Here is a 25,722-nt window from a genome sequence, read left to right as displayed (position 1 = left end):
CTCAGAGGATTGGGGGACAGCTGCAGCTCATTCAGAAAGCCAGTTAACAGGAACTGTGAAAAGGGAGCACATTGCACCTCTCCTCAAATCACTGCTGTGTACTGGTTTCCAGAATGAACAGTTAGCTTCTCTTGCTTCATATAAAGCACTGAATGTCCTTGGTCCACAATATGTGTTGGGAAATGCTTTAGAGCTATGAGCACTACACATTTCAGTACACTACACAAGCATTGTAAGGGTCTATTCAAAATCTTGTGAAGCTACTGTTAGTTTTTGCTTCTCGTTGCTGTAAGAGCCTTTCCGAGGACTTGAGATATGTTCAGACGCCCACCTCTTTTAAAAGTAGCCTCATAACATTTTTTTTTTTTTTTGGAAAATTCTTTCAACAAAGAGTATCGTATTGAATAGTAGAAAGAACATGCATGGTTTACTGTATGCTTGTGAATGTGTCTTTTTTCTTTCTTTCATTTTGAATTTCATGTAAAGCCTATTGAGTATTTCCTTTTTATATAAAATATGCTTTATAAATTTAAGTTTCCCTTGCCTTTGCTGTTGTCAGCCAGGATAGGACCCAAAATGTGGATTTTTTTTCACAATCGCATAATATGAAGAGCATTTCTAGTCTAAATCCAACTTGAAATCTCAACTGCAGATGTGCTGTTTGTTATGTCATAATACAATACACAATATTATAATACAAGAAGTAGAGTAATAATATTCATAATAAAAATTAGCATCATGGATGACATTTTCAAAGCTGTGCAGCAGAAGGAAACAGTCACTCAACAAGCACATGGACCTACACAGACAAAGGATAAGTGCAACATTTTAGGCACAGAAGGCTGATGATCTGAAAGAGGTGTGAAGGAATCCATTAATGTCAGGCGGCGACAATCATCTCTCAGCAGTCAGGGAGGACTGTGACTTCACCTCTCCGTTTTTCAAAGCGTTGTAATAACCCCACCATTTTTACACCAATTCATGCTCTTACACAACTCAAGCAACGCCCACGTGATGGTGTGACTGCCACAAAGGTTCAAATGCTTCTTCTTTGAAGACGTGACACCTTTTCAGTGGACAGAACATGTATCATTTTGGTTTTGATTTTCTTCATTTTCTTGAGATAGCTAACTTTTACTTGTTAAATACACAAACAAAGATCATTAGCCGATACTGTTACAGTTACTATAATGTTGTTACTGTTACTGTATAGCCATACATCTCCTCTATGTATGCCTACAATGCCAAATTGCAATAATTATTTGGTCAAATTTGAATTAAGACTCAAAACTGACTTACTGACATTTTCTTTTACCACATGGTAAATAGCGATAAGCCATAGAAATATATAATTTCTGTAAAAATAACACATCAAATGTCCTTTATGACTGAAAATGAAGTGAAAGCTAGCTGTGAACAGTTAATTATTTTTTAAATGAAATTTTCATTAAATTACATCTTAGTAATTGATTTGGTATTTCACATAACTTGAAGCAATAAATCCAATCATGACTGATAAAAGAAAACACACCTGGGAAACTCATCCGCTAAAAGTAACTCGCTTAGCAAAATATCATTTGAGCTTGATAAAATTGATGTGATTTGGTGTGTTAATCATCAGAATAATCAGCCTAAAAGGGAACAACATGAAGGCATTAAAACCTGTAAAAATAATATCTGTCTTGTAGTTTCACAGACCAGCCTCAAAACTTTTTCTCTCAACTTCAGTGGTTCCGTACCTGACTTGGATAAATTATCATGCAAATGAAGAATCTGCGCATGGTCTTCAACACGTCCTTTGCAAGTCAGCTAAATGTAAGTGCATGTTGGACGCCGGTGATGATTATTTGTTTGTCGTTCTTTAAAACGCATCTGCTTCACATCCATGTTTCATTAAACTGCTGATGATCTGACTGAAACGACCATATTCACCATGTAAAAGAATGAAGATGAAAGAGTGAAAACGGATCAAACAAAACCTTCTGGGTAGTTAATATATTCCCACCCTGTATCATAGCTTCTTCCCTGCACAAGTTTGAGTGATTATGAAAAAGAAGTCCTTTAAATATTGGAAAAGCTTGGAAGTCTTGAAAAAACAGTAATTACCCAGCAATGTCAAATTTTGTGTCATTGCTTCTGCATGAGCTATTCTTTGCAAGAGGCTTTATTCTTGTCGGTTTTTGAGAGAAAAATGTATTGAAATATGAAATCCCCCCAAATTAAATTTATATATTGGATATGTGGACACAAAGAACAACCTTAAGTCTACTCTTGTAAAAAGTATTTCCTGTTGCTTACATATCTGCCCTTGGTGAGGTTTTATTAATTACATTTTTGAAAATGTCAATATTCTTTATGTTTTGTATGGTTTTATTGAATATTTTTAAGTATAACCTGGGAAGAAGTAGTTATTTAATATTAAGTGGATTCCTCCTCCCTACTCCGCCATTCCTTACAAAAACAAACAGTTTTGTAGAGGCTTTTTCATGTCTTTCCACAGCCTGTCTGAGTCCCTAGAGCCACTGGCGCATAAATGGGCAAAAGAAAGCTGAGAGCTGCATGCAGACCGAACACTCACACACACACACACACACAGCCTCTCTCTCTCTCTCTCTCTCTCTCTCTCTCTCTCTCTCTCTCCCCATTCCAGAGTTACAGTCATTATACCACACTCCAGGGAGACTCGTTAAAAACATTCTGGAGATGCAAACTTTCATTCCATTTGCAAGTTATCAGTGCGGTTTGTCACAGCCAAAGTGCTGTGATGTAGCTTTGGTGTTCCCGTGACGGCTCTGTCAAAGTTCCCGTTCACTTCTCGCACAGCTCCAACCCAATGTGTACCTCCAGCAGTGGCCTGTTAAGCCCTGATGATAGTGATTAGATGTACGAATAATCAGTGGAAACCCTTCAATAAGCAACATGAGCTGCAGCAGGTGGGATGGTAATAATGTGTGCTCGTCAAAGAGCTTTTTTTTTTTTTTTTCTTGACATGGAGCAAGAAACTAGCTTGTACCCAGTGAATAGCAGGCCTTAAGTCAATCAATCTTTATCAAAATAGGCCATCCATCCCTTTGCTCCCAGTCGTTTGTACACAGCTATCAGACCTGGGCCACAGAAGAGGGAAAAGGACAGGCAAAGAGAAAGTAATGATGTTTGTGATGAGCCTCAGTGTTGACTCAAGTTTAGCTGCTAAATCCCTCGACTCTCACAGCCAGGCCATTTCATACACTCGGTGTGGTCCCCGTAAGCTGGTGGAAGGGCTTTAAGGGAGTGTAGATGCTCTTATTTGAGGCTGTTTTTTACCACCAGATAACTCAGCCCTGTCTACAAAAACTGCATGTTTAACCCTTTGAATGATTTCAACTCTCACCCAATTTTGCAGTGCTCATCTTATCTTATGATTTAACTATTTAACTGTCTTGATTTTTTCTTGCTGCACATCTGCCTTGACCCCCTCGTTTTTAAATAGCATGGTGCAGCATATGCAAACAGCATGGCGCCTGAATTATTTGAGGAGAACCTCAGCTCCAGTTGGGTAATTTGAAATGATTCTTTGCTCACTGTTAATATTTCCTTTTTAAGTAGTCTATTAGTCTCAGTCTATTTGAAGAAACATATAGTTGTCAGATCGGAGTTGATAAAAATGCAACACCTTTTTATCTCTGACATTATTGGGACTAGTAATGTCAAAATGAAAGTATATACGCATACACACCATTGCAGTTGGACTTGTGTGTCTCTGGCCCATTGCCTTCCTTTTACATTATATCTGTTAATGTGTTTCTGACATAGGGGATGTCATTAAGTCACACTATATGCAAAGGTGCGATTAGAATATATCCTGCCAGCATTATCTATCAACAAATGTGACAACGTGGCTCTAGACAACTAAGACACATGATCTGAAAGACCTATATGCTATTACTGTAGCAACAAATTAACTAAGATAACCAAAGATTCATCTGGGAATTTTTTGAAAGTCACACAGCAGCCATGGTCTAAAAGCTCCAAACCTGTGGTCGTCATCTTTGATTAAGCTGCTTCTGGAGTGCAGGAGTATTATACATGATGAATAACCTTGAATATAATGGTTTCAGGCCATAACATTAAAAAAGGCTGCTATGTGCTGCCTGCTTCCAAGAGACAAAGCCGGTGAGGATGGCAGAGTTATACCTCCAGCAACAGAGACCAACATGAGCTGAGTGAGGACAGCTGACAGACAACAGCGGGTGTCAGCCTATAACCCAAAAACTCTTCAGTCCTCTTGGTTTTAAGAGCTTAGCTGCAATTTCCTGTCACAGAGGTGCTCAGTTGTCCACACTGTAATATGGCTACATAGAGGTTGGGAGGCTGCACTGCTTTAGGATGTTTGGCAAAAGTTGATCCGAGAACAAATTGGCAGAATTTAGAGAGTCAACATGTTGATCCTCATTTCCATATTTCACCTGGGTGCTAAGCCCAGCATTAGAGTGGTCTCCCATAAATACAAAAGCAGCAGAGCAGAAAAAACTGGTCTGCGTGCAACACAATGCTGCTTGAAATGCAAAGCAAACAGATATCACTTACAATTTAAATTCAAAACAAAAACAACCCATCTTTTGTGCTCTGCACATCATGGCACAGTGGGGGAAGGAGGAGGGGGGGGGTATTTTTGTTGAAAACCGGGTAATTATCGTAAGTCTCTCTCTTCTCATTCAAAAGAACCGTTGCCCTGTCTCCCTCTGTTTTCTGACAGCATTATTCAGATGAGTTCTGCATTGCAGTCTGAGTCATGTTTACTGACCAAAGCCGCAGTGTGAAATCCAGAATAATTGCTCTCCACAACTCCCCTGGCATTCCCTGGCACATTGTGCTGTTCTGTTCAATTCAAGCAGGAAGTCCAACTGAGAGAGAAATTTCCAAAAATAAATTAAGTCAATGTTCTGTTCCTCTATTTTTATGACACATTTTTCAGTGTCATTGAAAAATTAATGATAAAATATCAAAAATAAAAATCCCCATATTTTTTTTTTGTCATTAATGCTGCAGGGTGATAAGATGAAAAACACAAAAAGTCACTCAGGAATGTAGACACCTCCAGCCTCCCTGTCACTGAAAAAAGGTCTCTACAGTATATTTAGCACCACCAACTTTCACACCTTGAGATACACCTGTGATAAGGTAAGAGACAGGTAAGCTTTGAGATACCTGCTGTGTATCCACTACTAATTGCTTAAAAAATGGCAGATAAGCAAAACAAACAGATGTGTCAGGGCACAGTGTGCACAGCTCATTATAGCACAGCCTTCTTCAGTATGGAGCCATACTCTGTGCCTGTACAAAATGACATGCAGGGAGGAGCTCATAGTGTGTGGTGTCAAGCGAGGCAGCGCTGGTAACAAGCAGATAACAGTCCCACCAAGATGGCATTACCAATGCTTGGCACAGGAAAGGATGGGGTTGGGTGTATCATTGCCATTCAGCGACGCACAAGTGTAAATATGCGCACGCTCTCTCACACACAAATCTCACAAGCAGCCGTGTTTCCTCTTGCCTGCGTGTCAGTCTCCCCAAATTGTTTCATGTTCTTTAGAGTGACAAAGTAAAACCAAAAGGCAAACAAATCCTCCTGGGACAGAGAGGCAGAGAAAATACTAGTGTCAGATATTTTGTAGTGCCGCCTGTGCCTAATAGGTCTTTCTAGTCTTGTTTCTTCAAAATGGCATTTTCTAGTTGAGCTCCGCTCTAAGGCTTTAATAGGAGGAAGCATCTCCAAAGGACTTACTGCCATCTGTTGGTACTGAATGTAACTGATTATCAGTCGATAATCTTTGTGCTCTGCTGTACAGTACATTCCTTTGTGATATGCATGCTGACTTGGACTACTATTAGCCATTGTAATAAAAAAAAAAAAAGACCCTTCAGAAAATGTGACCAATTCTGATTCACAATGGGTTATTCAGCTACCTCTTTACATATGGATTTTCTTACATTCAAAGCCTGAGTACTCGCCTGAATGATAGCTGGAGCTGAAGAGAAAAATTTACCTCTGGAAGCTGCAGTACATGAAAAAGGCTCAAACATACACAAATCCTTTCCAGAAATAATGGTTATTCCTCAACACCTGGTTAAAGCCCAGGCCTACTGATATAAAAAAAAAAAAAAAACATCAAATATAGAAATTGTGGTTGGTTTGGGGAATCAGAATTAAGTTTGCTGACAATGTAACATTACCAGGCAGGCATCGGTTTAAACATACCCACTGAAAATTTCAGGATTGTTTCGCAGCACCCACGACATTAAAATGAGCTGTCTGTTCTTTAGACTTTGTAAAATAACTTGTCATAATGAATGTACGTGGATCTCCGTTTTCATAACATCTTGAATCACCATCTCACTTTCATTTTTGCATGCTTCACTGAACCATAATTACCATAGTAAGTAGGTTGGGAGTGTAGTGAATGAGATCGTTGTTTGCACCTCAGGTCACGCATGCCAAGCTGCCTTTCGTGATTACTTGATTAGGTGAGACTAGAAGCGACCAGTCAGTTGGACATTTTCAAGGGTGTACAGGTTGATCTCTGGCACAACAGATGGATTTTCTAAATGAACCTTTTTGTATGTTTGGCTGCTTATGTATGACTTTTCACACTGTGAGTTATTTGATGTGACTAATTGTACCCAGCAATAATAAACACATCAGTAATGAAAACCATTCATTTCCTTTTATTTTAAAAAGTCAAACTGTATGGTAAAGGAAAACAAACTTACAAAGCTACTATGGTTCTGTTACATAAGATGTAAAGAAAAAAAAAAACAAAATTCATTTTGTGGGGCATTGTCATCGTCACCGTTGCTATTTAAAATGGCACAGGTCCGTCACCAATGATGGAGAAGAATCTAAAAACGAATTCAAAGTTGTCACATAATTGGCAGAAATGTAAAATTAGGTTACAAAAGCAATTTGCCTTTCACAGGACCAAGATATCATGGCTACACAGACGGACCTCTGGCAAACTTGAGTTTCAAGAGTTCCGTGACTAAATACTATAGCTGTGAAATATGCCTTCAAACTGGGTAATTTTAAAGGGAACCATTTAAAAAAAAAAAAAAAAAATCCAAAAAAAAAAAAAATCCCCCTTTGTTACATGAAAGGGGTTTCAATCTATTTAGCTAAATGTGGCACTGTGACCGGCTCCCGAAGGAGTATAAAGACGAGTACAAGTATTGAGTCAGACAGAAAAACATGTCTAAAATTAAAACAATTATTACTACAACTATTAAAGCCCTTGATGAGGAGGTAGAAGAGAAAAGGGAGGAAAAAAAAAAAGAAAACATAAACAGACTTCTGTAACAAACTCTTCTACTGCATCTGATGTTATGTTAATGTAAAAAATACAAAATCAGGATAGTAGAGGTTCTTCAGTCTGCCTCCTCTTCCTCAGACTCGGACTCTGGAAAAAATAAAAATAAAATAATAATTAAAAAAAAAAACAACAAACACATCTGTCAGCACTACGCACAAACATCAAGTTACACTAAGCATTACCACCAATGACACATTGTCTTAGAAGGGGGACAAAAAGCAAGACAGCTGGTAGCACTAGTAGCTTAGAGACAAATACAAGGGATAAATCAGTTTAATCCATTTGTGAACAAACCCATGTCAAACATTTAGGAGGTGAGTGTGAGGTGCTTACCTTCCTCTGCGCTCTTAAGCCATTCGACAAACTTTTTCATCTGCTCAAGGAAAACGCTCTTTCCTTTGGCTAAGTGGGCTTCATTGTACCACTTCAGAATTGCCTCCTCACTCAAGACATCCGCTAAAAAAGTAACCAAAAAAAACAAACAAACACATACATAAAACAAACAAACAAAAAAAAAAATCTATTCAACATGACGCCAGAAGCACAGATGCGTCTGCAGGTGCCTGATAAACAAATGTCGCCAGGCAGGTTGACGACATCAATCAAGAAAAACTTTTGGCTATAATCTCTGGCCATCTGGCGTCATTCATACGTGCCTACATAGCTTCCCAATACAAAAATCTACTTTTTCCACAAATGTGAGGATGGGAAAAAAGGAGCCTTATGGACATCAAATAGCTTACCTTTGTAAAGTAGAACAACTATTTTCTGGAAGGCCTTCATGAAATGGATGTTGTCGTAGCAGTACTCCTGGATCTTCAGCAGGAGAGTGAGTTCAGAGAGACCCTGGGATGTAAAGGCCTTCAACAGTGGGCTGTATTGCTGAAAATGTACAACAGGGAAAATTAGAGTTGTATAAATTCAGAAATGGTGAAATTTCAGAGGATAGAATTATTTTCTAAATGCTTCCATTACTTCTACTTTTCTGACGGTTAGTAAATCAATTGTCCTCTCTGCTTAGTTCATGTACGTTCTGTTAAGTACATCTCTCATTTCTGAGAGTGTGCTGTCATGACAGCGTGAGAGCCAAGGAATAGCAGAGCCGTATAACGAGGGGGTCACCTTTAAATGTTTGATGGCTTGTTCTGTGACGAGCTCCTCCTTCTTGTTCCACTCCACGGAGCTCATTACACTGGACCAAATTAGTCCAATCATCATCTGCTCTGAGATGTTGTTCTTCTTGATCTCCTCGCGAATGTTGGCGATGATCTGTAAGGCCCAAGCCCAGAAATGAACTCACATTATTGGCAAAGCAGGCAAACCATGGCCAGCATATGCTGAGGCTTATTGCTTATCAAATCCTGCAGACGTCTGAGGTATGAGAACCCTGGCAGGAAACAGAGGCTTGTGGCAACAGATAATATGTGCAAGTTGACTGGATTTCAGCAACTTGTCATTGATTCATAGCATCCTTTTCTGCTGCACTCCTCAAGACAAAAGGGGGCAGAGGTTAAGTAGGAAGCGATCTTAAGTGCCACCCCTCAGTGGTGTGATTGAAAAGAGGGACCCAGTAAATGTAAAAGAAGCTGAAAAACTAACAAAGCTTACATCTTTGAGGGGTTCCCCACGTGACATCTGCTCCTCAAGCTCTTTCTGCAGCTCTTTGCGGGCACCTATGGACTGCTGGTTTCTGGCAAAGTCCGAAAGCTCCTTGAGCCCTGCGTCTGTGAAGTACTTCGAGAAGTGCTCACAACTCCGCTTGTTGGCAGGGAAGAGCTCCTGAAATAGCACACAGTCAAAGCTTGAGACAGACCTTGCTCAGCAGACAAGACCTCTTCAGCAATTAAGTACTGCCTTGAACGCCAAACTCAAATAAATTAATGATTATTAACTTTTGTTTTCATCAAACAAACAATCTAAAAACTGCTTACACATGAGTAAACAGACTGTTGAACCTTATTAATCTAAGAAGCATATTGCTTAAAGGTTTCTGTTAAAGGTCCTGTTAAAGGACCAAATCCAAATCCTGTTAAAGGTTTGATATTTGAGATGTCACTCTCACCATGAGTCTGTTGTCCATGCCAACCTTTCGGAGACTGGCGGCAACAGAGTTGATGTCCTTTTCAGAAAGCCAGGATTTGAAGAGTTTTACAGCAAAGGATGTTGAAACACCTGAGCAAATGCATTCAAATGTGAGTCATCTGTTAGTAACAGACCTGCTGGGATAAAGTTAGGCCTGAGTAAGACATTGGTAAACACAACTCCAGGATGCGATTAGACAGGTTTTAACTGGAAAAATGATGCATGTGTCAAAGAGTAAACAAAATTGGTGTGGACCAAAGGCATTTAAAAGAACCCCTAAATTTAAAGAAATACCATAAAAAACAACATGGTTTCAGTACAGCTGCATCAATTATTCAATCAACAGAAAATTAATCAACAATCACTCTGATAATCAATCAATAATAAATGATAATCAGTTTTTAAAGAAAAAATGCCAAAATATCTTTGGATTGTGGACTTTGGGACGGGACAAAACAAGACATATAAAGGTTGCATCTTGGGCTTTGGGAAACAGTGATCAACATTTTTCACCATTTTCTGAAATTTTATCGACCAAACAACTAATCGATCAATCAAAATAATTGACTGATTAAATCTACAAGGAAAATAAGTTAGTTAGTTGCAGCCTTAGATTTAAGTGACACAGTTTGAAAACATGAAATGGACAACCTCATTACAGAGCTCCCTCCCTGGTGTAAAGGCCATGACACATCAAGCCAAGTGTTGACAACAACAGGAACAAAAAAATCAAGCCATCATTAATTACAACATGGCTAAGTAACTCTGCTAGTGGCATCATTAGTCACTTCTCACCTTTACCACTCTCACTGTATTTATTCCTGCTGTCCATACTGGCTGTGAAGAGATATGTTCCTCAGGCAATTTTAATGCAAGTGATGAGGAACAAAAGTCCTCGCATTGTGCAGAAATGCATTCTTAAGGTCAGCTGAAGCTAAAATGAAGCTTCAGCAGTGGGGAAATTGTAAAAGAGTGCAACTTTGGAAAATACCCACTTGAACTGACTAACTCAGACTGCTACGTTGACTTAACAAAGGATTTCACTCCAGTTCTCTGAAAGTGTGCCAATTTGTGAAGTCTTCCTGGGGTAGTGTCTGGTTAGAATGAAAATCTTGTTAAGTGAAGCATTTAGGCAGATATAAGGATGTAAATTTATGTTAATTCAGACCTCAATCCTTAAAATGTTTGATAAATTTGCAAGGAAATCCTCAAGAAGACAATAAATCATTAATTCAAAGAGGACAGATGATTGGACAAATTGTAAAAATCAATGAGAGAGAAGAAAAGAACACAGTTTTATAATGTTCAACAAGATTAATTTGAAGGTACACGATGCTCCTCCTCCCTCTTCAAATCTGCTTCTGTCTGTGGACCTTATCTTCTAAACAATGCACTAACAAATAAACTTGGTACGCCTACAAGGCAGAAAAGTAGGTACCTTCTTTGACCAGGTTCTCATTGAAGAGGCTGCTGAGAATGGATGCAGAGATATTGCTGTTGGCCAGCAGAATCCCTGTCAGCATGGCCAGCTTGTTGCGCTCAGACTCTGTGAAGCCCTTGAGAAACAGCAGCAGCTGCCAAAGAGCAAACATACAGTATCAACACAATCCTATAGGTTGAATTGAGTCAGACATATTTTCAGAATTTTCTAGCTTTGGGTTGTAATAAAATAGTCATGAAGACAAAAACTTGACCTGAAAAGCTTTTATACTATGTGTTAAAAAGACCTCCAGCCAAAAACAAACCTTTTTAATCTCCTCCTCAAGTCCTTTTTCCAAATATTTGTAACGTCTGATGAGCTTGTTGAGGACCTAAAGGAAACACAAAACATTTTTTCATGTTTTAATACTAACTAGAATAGATTTTTAACTTCCCTGCAATAACATTTACAATAGTGCAAGACTGAAATTCACCTGTGCATATGCCTGCATGGTCTCCATGTCCTCTTGTGCTTTGAAGAGACAGAATTCTGTGCAGGTCATGTCATCTGACAAGGTACCACCTGGGGCTGAAAAACATATTTTCTGAAGTGAGTCTTAAGCATTACCTCCTGAGTTACTTTACTTTGTGCAATTTTGTTTCTATGATTGTATAAAAAAACTTGAATGAATAAATCAATAAGTTCTTTTTTTCTTTCTGTAAACATGTTTTTAGAATTTAGTACACATTGTCCACACACAACTGCAGGCTCTTGTTTGCAATTGTCATGGGTACTATTGTTAGTTAGATGATAATGCTCAGCTGTTCAAAGGACTGATATCCTCACAATCAAACCAATAACAACACCAAAAAAGGCCCTCTTTAGATATAAGTGCAACTTTTAAAATCTCTCTGTGAAGGCAGAACAAATATGAACGAGCCCTGTCTCTTACCCAGCATTCCACCGGCCACCAGGATGTCGAATAAAGTCTCAACATAGCGACGGTAGTCAAGTTTGGCACCAGAGGCATCAAGGAACTTTGCGACAGCCTCCAAATCTGTGCCACTTTGGTTCAGACCTTGTACGATACTTTCCTGAAACTGGGTAGGGTCAAACCTCTCCTTTTCATCTATTGAAAGAAAAAAGGTTCACTTGAGTTTCACCCTGAAACTTACATATGATCTTTTGACATTCTGAAGGAAATATCAAACCCTATGAACAGTTCAAACATATAGAGATGTGTAAATTCTTTTGACTTAAGCTCTACAAGCCAAAACACTAATACTAAGCTGCTACCTTACTGTGTGTGCTTAATCTTCATTGCCACTGAAAAAAAGACCCTTTCATGTATATTTATTTGCCACAAAACAGTTTTGGGCTAAGTGTAATCCAGTTGCTACACACATCATTTACGAGTCATCTTGAAGTCTCTCACCTCTTTTTCGTGTTTTGAAACGTTGGCCTGTTAGTGTAGGCTTCTGCTGCCTTTGATTACTCATAAAAGACACTCTGGAGGACACAGGGAAAAGCAGAAATATGATTGGGATTAGCAACCAATAATGATAATAATCATCTGTACCCCTTATACTCCCTCCATCTATCATGTTAAGTTATGCATGTGGCTGAAAACATCAGTTCCAGCAGTCACCTCATTTTATTAAGAAACTGAGGACATTGTTCCATACTACATTCCTTGGTGAAGGTCGTTCTTAAATGAACATTAATCAAAAGATAATGGAAACAAACAAGGGAACAGCAGTGGAGTTAAAAATGGGTGTAATGTCATGCTTATGTGTAATCACACAAGCAGTGTGGGGTAAAACAAGCCAGAGTTACTCTACTCATACCAGCATTAACGATAGGTAACGTTACAATTAGCTAAATGTAGTTAACATTGCAAACACTATCACATCTAATTAACTGGATAGAAACTAACTTATCTAACTTACTCATAGCAAGTCACTAGACGTTTATACCGGTGTTCACTGTTATGATGTGAATCTAACAAACGACATGACGTTAGTTACATATTTTCTAAAATAACGATTAAGCTAAAATTGACAAAGTAAGATTAAACTGTGACAGTAATGAACATGTCTAATGTTAGCTAAAGCCAGACAGAGCCAAGCAGGACTTCAGTTAACACCGGGAAATGTTAGCCAACTCCAGCCAGCTTCCTTTATTTTCCTGACGCAGTGCCTCAGAAATCATAAATATATAACCACCGCTCAATTACGTTGACCTAAAACGAACAGCAACTCACCGAAGTCCTATTTATGGGCAAAAACAGTCTGTGAAACAAAAAATATCGCCACTGGGTTGTAGCTTAGTACAATCAGTTCCACACAGTGGAGAGGAAATTATAGTAACGACGCATGCGCGTTAATGCTAAATCTATTTGGGTCATTACACTCCTGTGGGGAGAGAGTACAGTCCACAAACGGCTAAAAGTTGACAAAATAACGTTAGAGTGAAATAACAATGGGAAATTTACCAATGAATGTAGTATTTCGTGCATTATGGCTGCATTACTTCTCTGCCTGTGACGTTGGCAGGAGTAATATAACGACAGTTCTTGTAAATTAACCCCCTGTGCATTTCCTAAAATTAACGGTCAAACAAATAGGCTAGCAGAAATGTTTCAACCCCGTTAAAAACTGTAATAGAATCACTCTCCTTACCGCAGAAAAGACGTTTTAATTTGTAATACAGAAACACCAAACTGCCCCAGAGCTGGTATCGTCAAATAATTGATTAAAAAGTCGTTGCTATCTAGAATTAAGACACAGGAGGGGAGTGTTGTGCTGTCCGGTGGAGTAGTAACCGTCTGTCTTTGGGATAAAGGGAAAACTTTCATGATGCGTTCACTGTTGTTATTTCATCTCGTAGATCTTGTTTCTGATTCCAGCAACTTCTTTTACTCAGATAAAATTAGATGTTTTTAGCAACGGATTGAAATTGGAACCTAACAATTCCCATAATATTTATATATGCTAAACAAAACGTTGTTTTTTTTAATCAGCCCATCATTCATTCATTAAGTTTCCAGAGAGTCGTGTATACAAGAAACACCCACCTAGTCCGTGAAAGGTTATGCAAATATGGTTTAAGATGTTTAGATATGCTGCTTCAATCAGTCAATCAATCAGTCAATCAATTAATCAAACTTGATTTGTATAGTACCTTTCATACGGATTAGTGCAGTTCAAAGTGCCTTACATTGAATGACAAGCCGATTATATGACAGAACAAAACAATTTGAGACCAATGTACGAGAGAAATACAAATGATGTAAATTTAAGAAAAGAAAATATATTGAAATTAAAGCTGGACTAAAAAACTAGATCAAATATTTACATTTCAACATTAGAAGTGACTGGTGTTAGCTAAAGGTTTGATGTGGTTAACGTCTTCCCTCTGTGGGATTAATAAGTGATTCACGTGGACAAAAGCATATCTCCCAATATTTCCGACGACACCCGAACGCAACACAACCCCACCTCTCCCCCCACGCTGGAGGTGATTAACAGACGCTGAACTAACACAGAGACGCCGCTCTGGACGCTCCCTTCGACCGGCGGACAGTCCTCTCTCCATCCAGAACTCCATTCAAAGTGCTGAGATCCAGATGAGAGCCCCATTTCAGCCCCATCCAGCACAGCAGACAGGCTCCGAGTTAAACTAAAGACAGCGGGGAAGGGCTTCAGAGCCACTCCAGACTTGGAGAGTCACCTCTGGGATCCTACTTTTGTCTGTAGAGTGGATTTAGGACGAGAGGGAGCAACTCTTGCGGAGATAAAGAGGCAAGTTTGACATCATCTCTTGCTTGGCTAGGTGCTAAACTGCGAGTCCTTTTGTTACTGTTTGATTCATATGTTTCACTCGTTGTAACTTTTCTCAAAAGTTAGCTTTACATGGTCTTTAGACCGTCTGCTTCTTCAGCTCATTCATTCCTCTTCACTAGGTGAAGGGAGGGGGTTGGGATTTTTGTTTATCTTTTTTTCTTTGTGAAGGAATTGCAACGGTGAGATGGTAAAAACTGTGACTATGTCCTAGATTAGTTTCGCCGTTTGTTTCTGTCTTACAGGCTAGGCAACTCTAATCAAAGCTTATTCAGCGCTGTGAATCAAAAAGTGTGGTCGTTAATTGCCTACATCTGCGGGTTTAAGCACCATCTTTGTATTTCAAGAGTCAAACCACTGCAGACCCAAACGCCTAGGGCAGTAGCAGATGTGTCAACTCTGAAACATACTCATTCAGAGTTCAGCCCTGAAAGTTTGGTTTATGCAGCGTGGAGCATAGCAGCAGCAGCAGAAAGAAAGAAAGCCAGCTCAAAAACACCCGTGTCTTCTTCATACGACTGAACAATGTGTAAATGCGCAGCTCAAGTCAGCTTTAAATCAGACATGCAGGGATAAATGAACACGGTGAACTGAACTCTGGTTTTCTCATTGGGGTTGTTCAGAGTGAAACGACCACCATCTTTCACACGTTTTGCTGACTAAAAGCATATTCATACCCTATGATCTATGGATAAACATGGATATGATATAAAGAAAAAGATCAATGTCAGCTTAAAAAGTGGATAAACTGTCTGAAGTTGGGCTTACTCTGTGCACCCATGGTTTTAAGACGTCTTTATGTCGCTGACTGGAATAAATGACTGCTCAGCACGGAATGCATGAATAAAACTATTCACCTCCTCTGAGAAACATCCTTAAGTTCCCCATGTTGGAGTCGAAATGCTTTCTTCCTGCTGGGGTCCCCTGAGGCATCCAGCCTGAAACCCAGAGGATCAAACAGGAGGAATACCTTATGGCAGTGGTTCTCAAAGTAGGAGTCCTTGAGGGGCTTCCAAGGGGTCCCCAGCTAAAAGGGGAATCATTTATTTTCACTGTAATTTCATCCATAACACAATGACAGAATGTGTGACTATTTTGGTCATGGGTTTCATACACTTTCTGTAACAAAACATCCAGCCCTGGGACAAAATCTTATCAAATGGGGGGGGTACAATGGTCTAATCCGTGTCACTTTAGGGGCCCTTGACGCAAAGCAGATTGAGAACCACTGACTTATGAGAAGAATATTACTTTGAAATAACAAAACAAAACCATACTACATTAGATAAAAATAGCCTGTAGACTACAGGAAATAATTAAAATAGGGGAAAATTCTGCTCTCTGGTCATCCTGGAGTGCCATTGAAACTGTCTATGTGTGCATGTACTTCAAAAATATTGAAGTTAAAGAGTTTGTTTGTTAGTGCAGCCTACTTGGTGAAGAAGTTAAGCAAGTCTGCAGTTTCTAAATGGAAATAGCAACTCTTATAATTATTCAGATCTATGATTCAAGGCCCGCAGAAACTGCTGATTGTACTCAGTCTAAACATAAATTGGTCCTTGACTTTGACTCAGATTTTTTTTTCTCTCTCTCTTTTTGGCAATAAGTAGTCAAGACCAAACTATGAACATTTCCATAAAGTCTATAAATAACCATGCTTCTGAATTAACGGCCTTGGCTCGACCCAAAACTGATTCAACACATAAAGTTAGTTGAAATCTAATCTTTGTTATGCTTTAAATGTCACATGATCGCCTTTGATGCAACACTTGTTTTTATGCTGGACTGTGTTTTTGAACGCTGCAGTTTTTCAACTCCTAATTCCATCCGTGAACTCGAAATCCCGAGAGGATCAGATAAGACCGTCTTTTATAAATGATGTCTGTCTCTTTGTGGTTTTCCACAAATATGTCCCGCCTCTATTGGCCCTAGAGTCCCACTCGGGGAAACCAGATGGGAACTTTATTACCTGCACTGATCAAACAAACAGTGATGTAAGACGACTGTGAGAGGTAGTGTGTGGTAAGCCCTCAGAGCTGCAGAAAGACTCTTGGAAAATATAACAACCGTTTAGCTCAGACTTGGAAGAGGGCAGTGTGTGAGTCTGTTTGAGCAATTGCCATTGTAGTAGCTCCCCTCTGTGTGAGCTTGTTAAGTTGCAGCTGCTTTTTCTAATGTGCCAAAAACTTCTTCACGAACACTGTCGGGTGACATGCTCTGATGTAACGCGGTGTGTATAAAGGACCAAAGTCCTGCAGCCAGGGCCATGGTGATGAATAGTGTTTGCACTTGTCTGCCCGTGCAGCTTAGTCTAGTGAGGCGTGTGTCTTGTGTTAGCCCTGCATGACAGAGATAGACAGGGGCACATGTGCAACTCCACAGACTGGACAATGAAAAACCTTCAGCAGCTTTGCTTTAAAAGAGGATTTCCTAAACCTAGGCTGCATGAAAAGTCCAGTGGATTAGTTGCATTTCCAGTTCTATGCCTCGTCGGCATCATAGGTCTCAGATGTGAAATTTTCTGTTGTCTCACATAAATTTTGGGATCGAAAGGGTCAAAATCATACGTTGTCTTCAACCGTCCCCCGCGCTGTTTGACTCCGTCAGAGTCCACCTGTTCGACTTGATCGCTCCAACTCTACGTCCTTTGTCTCCCCATGAAGCTAGAGTAATAATGCTGCACATTCTGATTCAGCTCTTTGTTGCTTTGTTTAGTCCAGGACAGCTGCTTTCTCCATTTTACTATATGAAACCAAGCCAGGCCAAGTGTTTGACTGCCTGTTGTGCAGACGGTGCAGATCCAGCTAAGACAGAGCAGCCTGGGGAACATTTGTGTGTATTTATGTACTACAGTGAAAATTTGTAAGCTCGCAGGGCTCTCCTGTGTGCATTCATTTCATAGCCGACATGCGTTCAGGTCACTTTAAAGCTGTTGTTTTGTGGTGAAGTGCAACATTTCGAACCCCGAGGATCGAGAAAGGAGTGTCGGCTGCATTAGTCGTACAGACCGGTAAGCCCCGCAGGCAGGGTTTTCTTTAAATCTCTACCTTGCTAGGCTAAATATATTCCAAAAATCAGGATGCAAGTGTCATCACCACAGCTGAGCGTTCCCTTAACAGTCGTGAGCGAGCGCTCTGTCCAGAGGAATCTGCCGGTGTTGTATATTTTACCTCTCTAATCGTTTTGAAGGCATTACCTGTTGACTGTGGATAAATATGAGCACGCTTCGTGTTCGGTACCTAATGGCACTTCAGAGGACTCAAACAGTTCCCTCACGTTGCCGCTTAGAGCTGCCAACGTGAAAAAGGTGCAGAGCACGAGGTTACCTGCTACCTGTTTCACGACGCAAGTTGAAATCAGAAGTAAAGGCTCAGAGGTTGTGTACTGTAAATCACTCTTGCAGTGTGTTTATACCAGTAAGGGGAATAAGAATCCGCTGAAGGACACCATCCCAAGCCTCATTGCCTATAAAGAGGAGAGGGAAATGGGCCAAACATTCATCTGCTTCATTTGTGAAATAAATAAATGCATAAAAGAGTAAAACTCAGTCTTGTAACACAGACGGAAATTCTTTAAAGTCCCTGAATACTTTGTTTCTAAGTTTTTTTTTTAACATTATATATTCATGACCAGCAAAGTTAGTTTAAAAAAAATGGTATAATAAGAGTTTAACACACAAACATAAACAAAAAAAGTCCACAATAGGCCTTTACCAAGACAATCTGACATGTGACAGTAGGGGAAAAAACACATGTGTGAATAATGAAACTGAATTCCACATAACTGCTTTTTGTTTCTGTGCAGGCTGGCTCACTATCACACAGTCATGGCACTTTAAAATACAACAGGGTCATCGTGCTTTTCCTACAATGACGAGTCAAAACACCGTGGAAAAAAAAAAGAAAAAAGGCCTGCCGTCATCATATTTTGAATCAGATGTTGCTTAAATCTAATTGGTGCACGGAAATACATGACATCACCTGTTTCCCAAAAAAAAAAAAAAAAAAAAAAAAATCAGTGACAAGAGACGCAGACGGAAAGTACAGCGATTTCTCATGTGACGTAACCAAAACTGTTTGCTTTGTGATCACGCGCTGTATTAGTACCTTATCACTCAGTCAGAGAGGATAAAATATGTTTTTAGGGCCTTTTAAAGCTAACACATTAACAATCATTCCCAGTCCCCTTTTTGTCAATAATGGTTTTATCTGCCCAGAGAATGAATGATGGTATGGTTGCTCGATCCTTTTGTCATCTTAATGTCAGCAGCAGGCTCATGTTTTGCATATCTACTCGTCTTAATCTCTGCCTGCAGTTTGAGCTGTATTGTAAATAAAGACCAGTGTTTGTTTTTGGGTCGCAGGTTTATATTTAACTGGGCCGGATGGTTGAAAGGGATTAAAACACCACACCATACCCACCCCGATTTACCGTGTAGGTCTACATTTTAAGTTTTATCTAACGTTGGCACTTTTCATAGTAGATGGAAATCATTTAATAGAAGTAATTAAGTGCGAAATGTTCATTTTGTTCAGTCATTTAGTGCGCCCACAAGTGGAATGACTGCCAGTTTGTTCGTGTGCCAGCCTGTACTCACTCTCTCTCACACACACACACACACACACACACACACACACACATACACTCTCCATCTCCACCTGGAGCGGCGTCGAGGACTCGTGGATTGGTGGTCACTTTCCCCAAGGCAGCAGCTGGCTCTCTGCTCCTCTCAAAAAAAAAACCTCTGTCCTCCTCTATCCCGGGCCCCGCTCTTTGGCACGGACCCATGCCACGCCGCTGCTCTATTAGGGAGGGTTTTTAATCTCCATCATTGCCAGCAGGCTGTGATATTGTGACTCTTCTAGCCCCATGACAAGGCCAGCTTGATCTGCGGGGGAATTTACAGACTATTACGCGGCGTAATAGATTTTATTATCGTTTGTTAGCACATAGAAGCCGATGTGTTCTCAAACAACCGCTCCCAAGGTAGAAATGACACCAATCATCTCTCGGTGTAGCTCACACCATACCCATTTAGTCTCTCACATACCGCATGTCATTGTAGAATCTGAGCTTGCTTTGTTGATCGTGATGAAAATGAATGGCCACTCTGAGCTGCCTTTTTTTTTTTTTTTTAAAACAAAATCAAATACATGCAACCTAACAACAAAAGCTGGCGCATTGGCTCAACTCCTTGCATTTTCACTATTTGTTGTGTGTTTTTCATGCATGTGAGTGCTTGCACGGCTGTTGACCTTTTTTGGGGTAAGTGACTTGTCTCCTCGCTTAAGGGCAGAAAAGAACACGTGGCCCCAGTCTAGAGCCTGTAAATAATACATGTATGTTTTAATGGTGTGTTTTTTTTTTTTTTCATGGTTTCCCCCATAGCTTGAACTGGCTGGGAAATCTGGGTCAATGTCAGAGGCAGGAAGAAAAGCAGGTCTCATAATATCGTTCCCAAGTCCAGCCCACCCCTCACTATCAGACTTTGAACGATAAAAATCTATTTTCATTCTCTCCTGTCGAGCATCTTCTAAATACAGCACTTTAATCCGCTGTACGGTAAAAATCCCAATTTTAAACAGTTAATTCTGTGACGTGTACAGTATTTTTGTATGCGGGATCAAAACGGTGACTCAATAGTGCCCTTCTGCTGACATTCAGGGCGTGGTGCATTTGATCTCGCCGGCACGCTGCATATTGCGTGACACTAAGGAGACGGTGGGGGGGGGGGGGGGGGGGGACTGCTTAATGGAGTGCCAGTGACGGGTATTAAGTTGAATTTATATCGCTGATATAGCTTTTATGAAAGATGGCAGATAGTTGTATCAGGATGTGCTAGCAAGAAGTCATTTATAAGTGAGGGAACCATATTAAACGTCTGTTCATTTGGCCGTACGGTTCAGTTATCATTCAGTAAGTGTTACAATAAAGTTTCAATTTAGATACAGCCAAGATGTTTTAAACAGACGCTGATGTTTGCCCTGCTTTTTGGTACATTGGTACTTAAGGTCATTGTGCTGGTGAGGTTTTGGAGAGCATGCAGAGTTAAAGTAACATACTACCAGACAAGGGTATTTGACCATAAGTTTTGCTACATCACCGATTCATCAGATTTTTAGATTTGAGATTAATAGTAAGCTAAACCATGTGTGTGCTTACTGGCCGAACATGCATCAGAGAGATTTCATCAATCTCTCTGATGTATTTTTGCATCAGAGAGATTGATAAAGCGGGACACTTCTAATCCAGTTTCTAAGTGTAATTCGCTAAAGGGTCATACAGGGTTCATTTTGATTCAGACTGATAAAATTAATCTATTCTATCATACAAGGTTGACAGCTGGTTTATTGTGGGTTGTTTTTGTTTTTTTGTTAGTTTTTTTTTTTTTTTTTTTTGGAAGGACAAAAAACAAACTCTTTTTTTTTTTTTTTTCTTATGCCCTTCATGTGTACACCGAGGCAAACCACAAAAAAAACAGTTTTTTAAAATCTACCATTACAGACTAGTTATATTCCTCATCTCTCTACCACTCAGCAGCGAGGATAATCCCCCGAGTTTAATCAAGGCTGTCAGGTTTTTTCTCTCATTCTCCCTCTTTTTGGATTCAGTACAACATTTAGCAGCAGGCAGCAACTCTTATTAATGGGATTGTGTCACTGGCTGCCTGGAAGCCCCTTCCAAATCTGGGGTAGTGGGTTATCAACAGAGGAGCTGAGGGCATCCGGCACCCAGGCTGCAGACAGATGCAATATGTTGTCGGTCAGAACGGCATAGGCACTCAGGCGACATGGACACATGGTGTTCTCCCCCCAGGTCAGTAGAAAGGCGTCAGCATCTGTTTTCACTGAGGAGGAGTGGGCTCTGTCCTTTATACTCTTGTTTGTTCATACCAGAGACCAGACTCAGCACTTTCAGTGTTGCATGTCTACGCTCTTACTGTCAGGCACTGGGTTAGCAGAATCTGGGTAGTTAATGACTTTGTAGTAATTGGTGCAACCAATATTGATTGTGGCAGGCTCATACAAATATTTTCTGATGCTCTGGATGGCCAATATTCAAAGGGGTCATGATTGTTTTTTAATTTGAATGTATTTTCATGGACAGAATATAAATGTAAGACTAGAACCCTCACTGAAAGGAATTTGTTTAATTGCATCCATGAAATATGTGGATGGATTCCAACTATTCATAAGGGAGCTCTCAAGACCATAAATATAAACAAAAAAAACTTAGTAGCCCTATGAGAAATGGCATATTGGCAGTGCGAAGAGAATTCACGAACCAGCTAAAATGAAACCGAGGAAAAAGGGGGGGGGGGGGAAACAGAAGAATCAGAGCAACACAACAAGGCGAACGCGATGCTCAGTTCTTGTCGAGAACAAACAAATAACCCTGGAATGCTGTAGCAAAGCAGCGGCGTTATGAAGTCTCACAGAAAGATAACATATGGGATGAGATCACAGAGCAGGTGAATGCCGTTTCATCTCTGCAGAGAATCAGCAACTATGTCAAAAGGAAATAACTCGATTTTAAAAACCGCGTTGAAAACAACCAGAGCAGCTGGTAGACACGAGCCTTCACAAGGAATGTGTTGGCACAGTGCCATCATACCCAGTACTGGCACAATTCAGTATTTTGGTGGGCACAAAGTCATATACTCTGCTGGACTGCACGTTGACAAGCAAGCAAATATTTCTCCCCCCCCCCTGTGTTTGGTATATATCCGAGTCCATATCAAGCATCTTTGCAGCATCCTCGCCATTTAAAATGTCTTAATTGCAAAAAAAAAAAAAAAAAAACATCAATCATTTTGGTGCATTCTTCCCCCTGTCTGTCTTGGCCCAACTTTTAAAAGTTTTGTTTTCGTGCTCAGTGTGACAGTGAGTGGTTTTAGAACTTAGAGTCTTGCCTCCTACTAAGAGCTTGGCAACTTCTTTATGGGCCAATAACATTGTGCCCTGCAGGGGAACAGAAGCCAGGGGAAAAGTGAAGTGGAAGTCTACCCAGGGAATCCATTTTCCATTTCCAGGAACTCACGCTGTTTCTAAGTTACTGCTAAAAGTAAGTTTGACAGCTGATAGAGAGTTATTCCTTTGAAACAAAGCGAGGGTTTTCTGCGGGAGCTTTAAGTCGCCCAGTTGTAGCTGTCTGCGTTTTGTTTCAGATCACATAAAACCCCTCTGATCCGGTTGTTAGATTAATATGCAGAGAAGTTTTGAAAAGTGTCAGATGTCGGCCAATTTTAGGGCTTTCTCTAATTTCCACTCGCATCACTGCTTTATTCATCGAAACACATGTCTAAAACATCAGAGTGCATCATAAATGTGTAGCCTTGACATATTTTCATTCAGTGCCCATCAGCGGCGGTTACTGGTTATGCAAAAAGAGTCATCTGTACTACGAGAGCGGTGAACAATGGTCGACTACATGGCCTCATCTATTGGCCCGGTGTGGACAGTCTGTCACAACAGCAGACATTAGGTTTTTGGTACAGCAAAGCCCTGTATCCAGGCCCTGAATGTATCCTAGGCCCCTCTTTTATCTTCAACCCTATAGCGTTGGGATTACTGTCCCAAAGGCAACGGGACGCAACGCTGGACTGAAAACTGCCACCCCCAGCAGTGTTTTTGTCTAGGTGCACTCCAGCCCCAGATCCTTTACCGGCCCCAAATATTATATTGCTGCAACAAGCAAAGATGGGTGGGGGGGAGAAAAAAAAAGTGATGAATTTGGGGGGGCTATTTCTTTGATGTACAAAACACCCAGAAGTGGGAGCAGATTCCAACTGAGGTCAGGGGCTGACTTCTCCTCTTATGTAATTACCTATGGGACATTCTCACATGCCAGAGGAGAACAAGACTGAACAACCAATCGAAAGGCCCTGCTCCTCCCCTGGAGTCAAACCACTGCTGTACAAACATGTCCACCCCAGAGTTTATTTGCATTAGCTAATTTTAGGACTGTTTATTTACCGATCAGAGAATGTCTCTTAAAACTTCGCCGGAGACCTCGCAAATAATGGCCAACAAACAGAATAAAGGCGTCTTAGGTGTAACTAAGTGATACCTTTTCTTGAACCTGACCCGCCAATCTTCTCTCGCTTTTTTTAATGCACAGCATGATTGATGTATCTCTTCCTTCCTCTGTTTTTTTTTTCTATGCAGGGGGGGACACCGGCAGCCAAAATGGAGGTGAAGACGTCACTTCTAGACAATATGATTGGGGTTGGGGACATGGTCCTCCTAGAGCCCCTGTCTGAAGACTCATTCCTGGAGAACCTGAGGAACCGCTTTGACCACAATGAGATCTACGTAAGTCTCCACCAATTTACATTCAAATAATAATTGCATTGTTGTAACTGAACTTCCATCCATGTAAAAGAAGTGTTGTATTGTTCTGGTCCCTTTTTTTGCTCATCTCTAACTCCAAAGACTGAAATAGAAAGCTTCCCTAAGGAAACATGCTTCTCATAACTCTATTGTTCCACCATTCACTCGCTCATTTTAGTCCTGGCAATAAAAGTAGCACAGATACAGAGACCACAGTAACCAGCCAATCAATAAATCACATCACAGAGGAATGTAGATGATACATTTAAATGAGGCATGAAATCCACTGCTCGGGGGATAAGGAGGGACCGGCTCGCTGGCTGGCTGTTCATCGCTAGAAGAAGGGAGTTGTTGAACTATCATCCCTGCATCAGACAATTCGTTATGGGCTTTATGCTCTGGCACTCCAGGATTTTCTCTGCTCTGCAGGTTGGCTACCCCAGACATCAGCCACAATGATTACAGCTCTGCCCTGATTGCTGTTGGCGCACAGGGCTCCTCGCCCAAGGGATGATGTCATCTCGCATAGAGACGATTGCCATAGCAGCGCACTAGATATTTTCTGGAGATGCAGCCCACATCCTGCTGAGGATTGGGAATGGTGTTTTCACATTTCTGATGCCCTCAATTTTCTGTCCTAAACTATAAGCTCAGAGCTTTTTTATTTCCTGCGGTGCTGACCTAAATGTTGTGGAAGAGGTTAAACATGCACAGTTATTTTTTTTTTAAGATTACTTAAAGAAAAAAAGAAAATCTGCTTATGTTTTCATTACACTGGTTTAAAATCTTTTAGTTTTTACATTTCAGATGTTACCTTTTTAGTTTAGTGCTGACTGCATATGAAGTGAAAGTAAAAAAAAAATAGCATTTTCATGGAAAGGTAAATAACATGGTACTAAGTCTATAATGGAGGCATTTTGGTGGCATAAGCTGCACTTTAAGAGTGATGACCAGGAAAAGCTCAGAAGCCTATACTTATCCAATAAATCTGTGGTGTGCAATCCTTGCATGTGAATGTATTTTTCCCCCATGTGCCATCATTCTTTACAAATGGCCCCACCCCCCCCCCCCCCCCCCCCCCCCCACCCCACCCCCAAACTATCATATGACAGCTCACAGCAGAAGAAACATGACTTTGTTTTCCAGAGGGACAGTGCATCATGTATCCAATAACACTGTGGAAAAATCAAAGAGAACGAAAATTACCCTGTTAAGTGTTGCCCTGCGTCTCATGTCTGAAGCTCTCTGCCTTTTTTTCTGAGCGAGAAGAGTCGATGGAAAATTTCAGCGTTTTCTCAAAAGTTCATTTAACTCCTGAAGCTCTCTCCGTTTCAACCGGCAACTCCTCTTTTCCTTCGCACCAAAACTAAAGCAGTACGTCTCACTTTAACATAAGGATTTCCTCTAAAGGCAGAACCAATAGATGTCCTGAAGTTTCACAGTGAGCATCAAAGTCTTTTTTTTTTTTTTTTTTTAAATGGCGTGACAGATGAAGAGATCAAGACACCGACATATGTTTCGTACATAATTGCTTAGGTTTCAGCTCCACCCGTCTTTAATTAACCGATACCCTAGACCCCAAAGGCCTTTTCACACCGAGTCCCAAATGTTCACTTTTTTTTTTTTTAAACGCCGTCTTGCACATAGATTTCTGGACATTAATTTTTAATGTTTTTTTTTTTTTTTGTGCTTTCTTGCTT

At 40.4% G+C, this 25,722-nt stretch overlaps 2 protein-coding genes across 6 annotated transcripts in view; one reads left to right on the top strand and one right to left on the bottom strand.

Annotated features, from left to right (window-relative positions):
• Positions 1–6,682: 6,682 nt before the first annotated feature.
• LOC121906724 (basic leucine zipper and W2 domain-containing protein 1-A-like) lies at positions 6,683–13,720 on the bottom strand. 3 transcript variants are annotated; one of them, XM_042425752.1, is made up of 12 exons: positions 13,530–13,720; positions 12,284–12,357; positions 11,801–11,977; positions 11,342–11,436; positions 11,174–11,239; positions 10,867–11,002; positions 9,409–9,518; positions 8,955–9,125; positions 8,469–8,615; positions 8,090–8,228; positions 7,680–7,802; positions 6,683–7,433 (listed from the first exon to the last, which is right to left on the bottom strand). In XM_042425752.1, the coding sequence occupies exons 1-12, from the start codon at positions 13,703–13,705 to the stop codon at positions 7,402–7,404; spliced, it is 1,446 nt and encodes a 481-aa protein (XP_042281686.1). In that variant the 5' UTR covers positions 13,706–13,720; the 3' UTR covers positions 6,683–7,401. The 3 variants fall into 3 exon arrangements, with proteins under 3 accessions (XP_042281686.1, XP_042281688.1, XP_042281687.1); XM_042425754.1 differs by lacking the exon at positions 13,530–13,720 and adding an exon at positions 13,343–13,487; XM_042425753.1 differs by lacking the exon at positions 13,530–13,720 and adding an exon at positions 13,112–13,295.
• Positions 13,721–14,201: 481 nt separating this feature from the next.
• myo1b (myosin IB) overlaps positions 14,202–25,722 on the top strand; it is a 64,831-nt gene continuing 53,310 nt past the window's right edge. Inside the window, exons 1-2 of one of the 3 annotated variants that reach the window (XM_042425751.1) lie at positions 14,202–14,651; positions 23,858–24,004. In XM_042425751.1, coding sequence (XP_042281685.1) covers positions 23,879–24,004 — 126 coding nt within the window. In that variant the 5' untranslated portion in view covers positions 14,202–14,651; positions 23,858–23,878. The remainder of the gene's footprint in view (positions 14,652–23,857; positions 24,005–25,722) is intronic. The other 2 variants (XM_042425750.1, XM_042425749.1) reach the window with 2 other exon arrangements.

Source organism: Thunnus maccoyii, chromosome 11, assembly GCF_910596095.1.
Source record: "Thunnus maccoyii chromosome 11, fThuMac1.1, whole genome shotgun sequence".
NCBI lineage: Eukaryota > Metazoa > Chordata > Actinopteri > Scombriformes > Scombridae > Thunnus > Thunnus maccoyii.
This window is presented reverse-complemented; position numbering and strand designations above follow the sequence as displayed.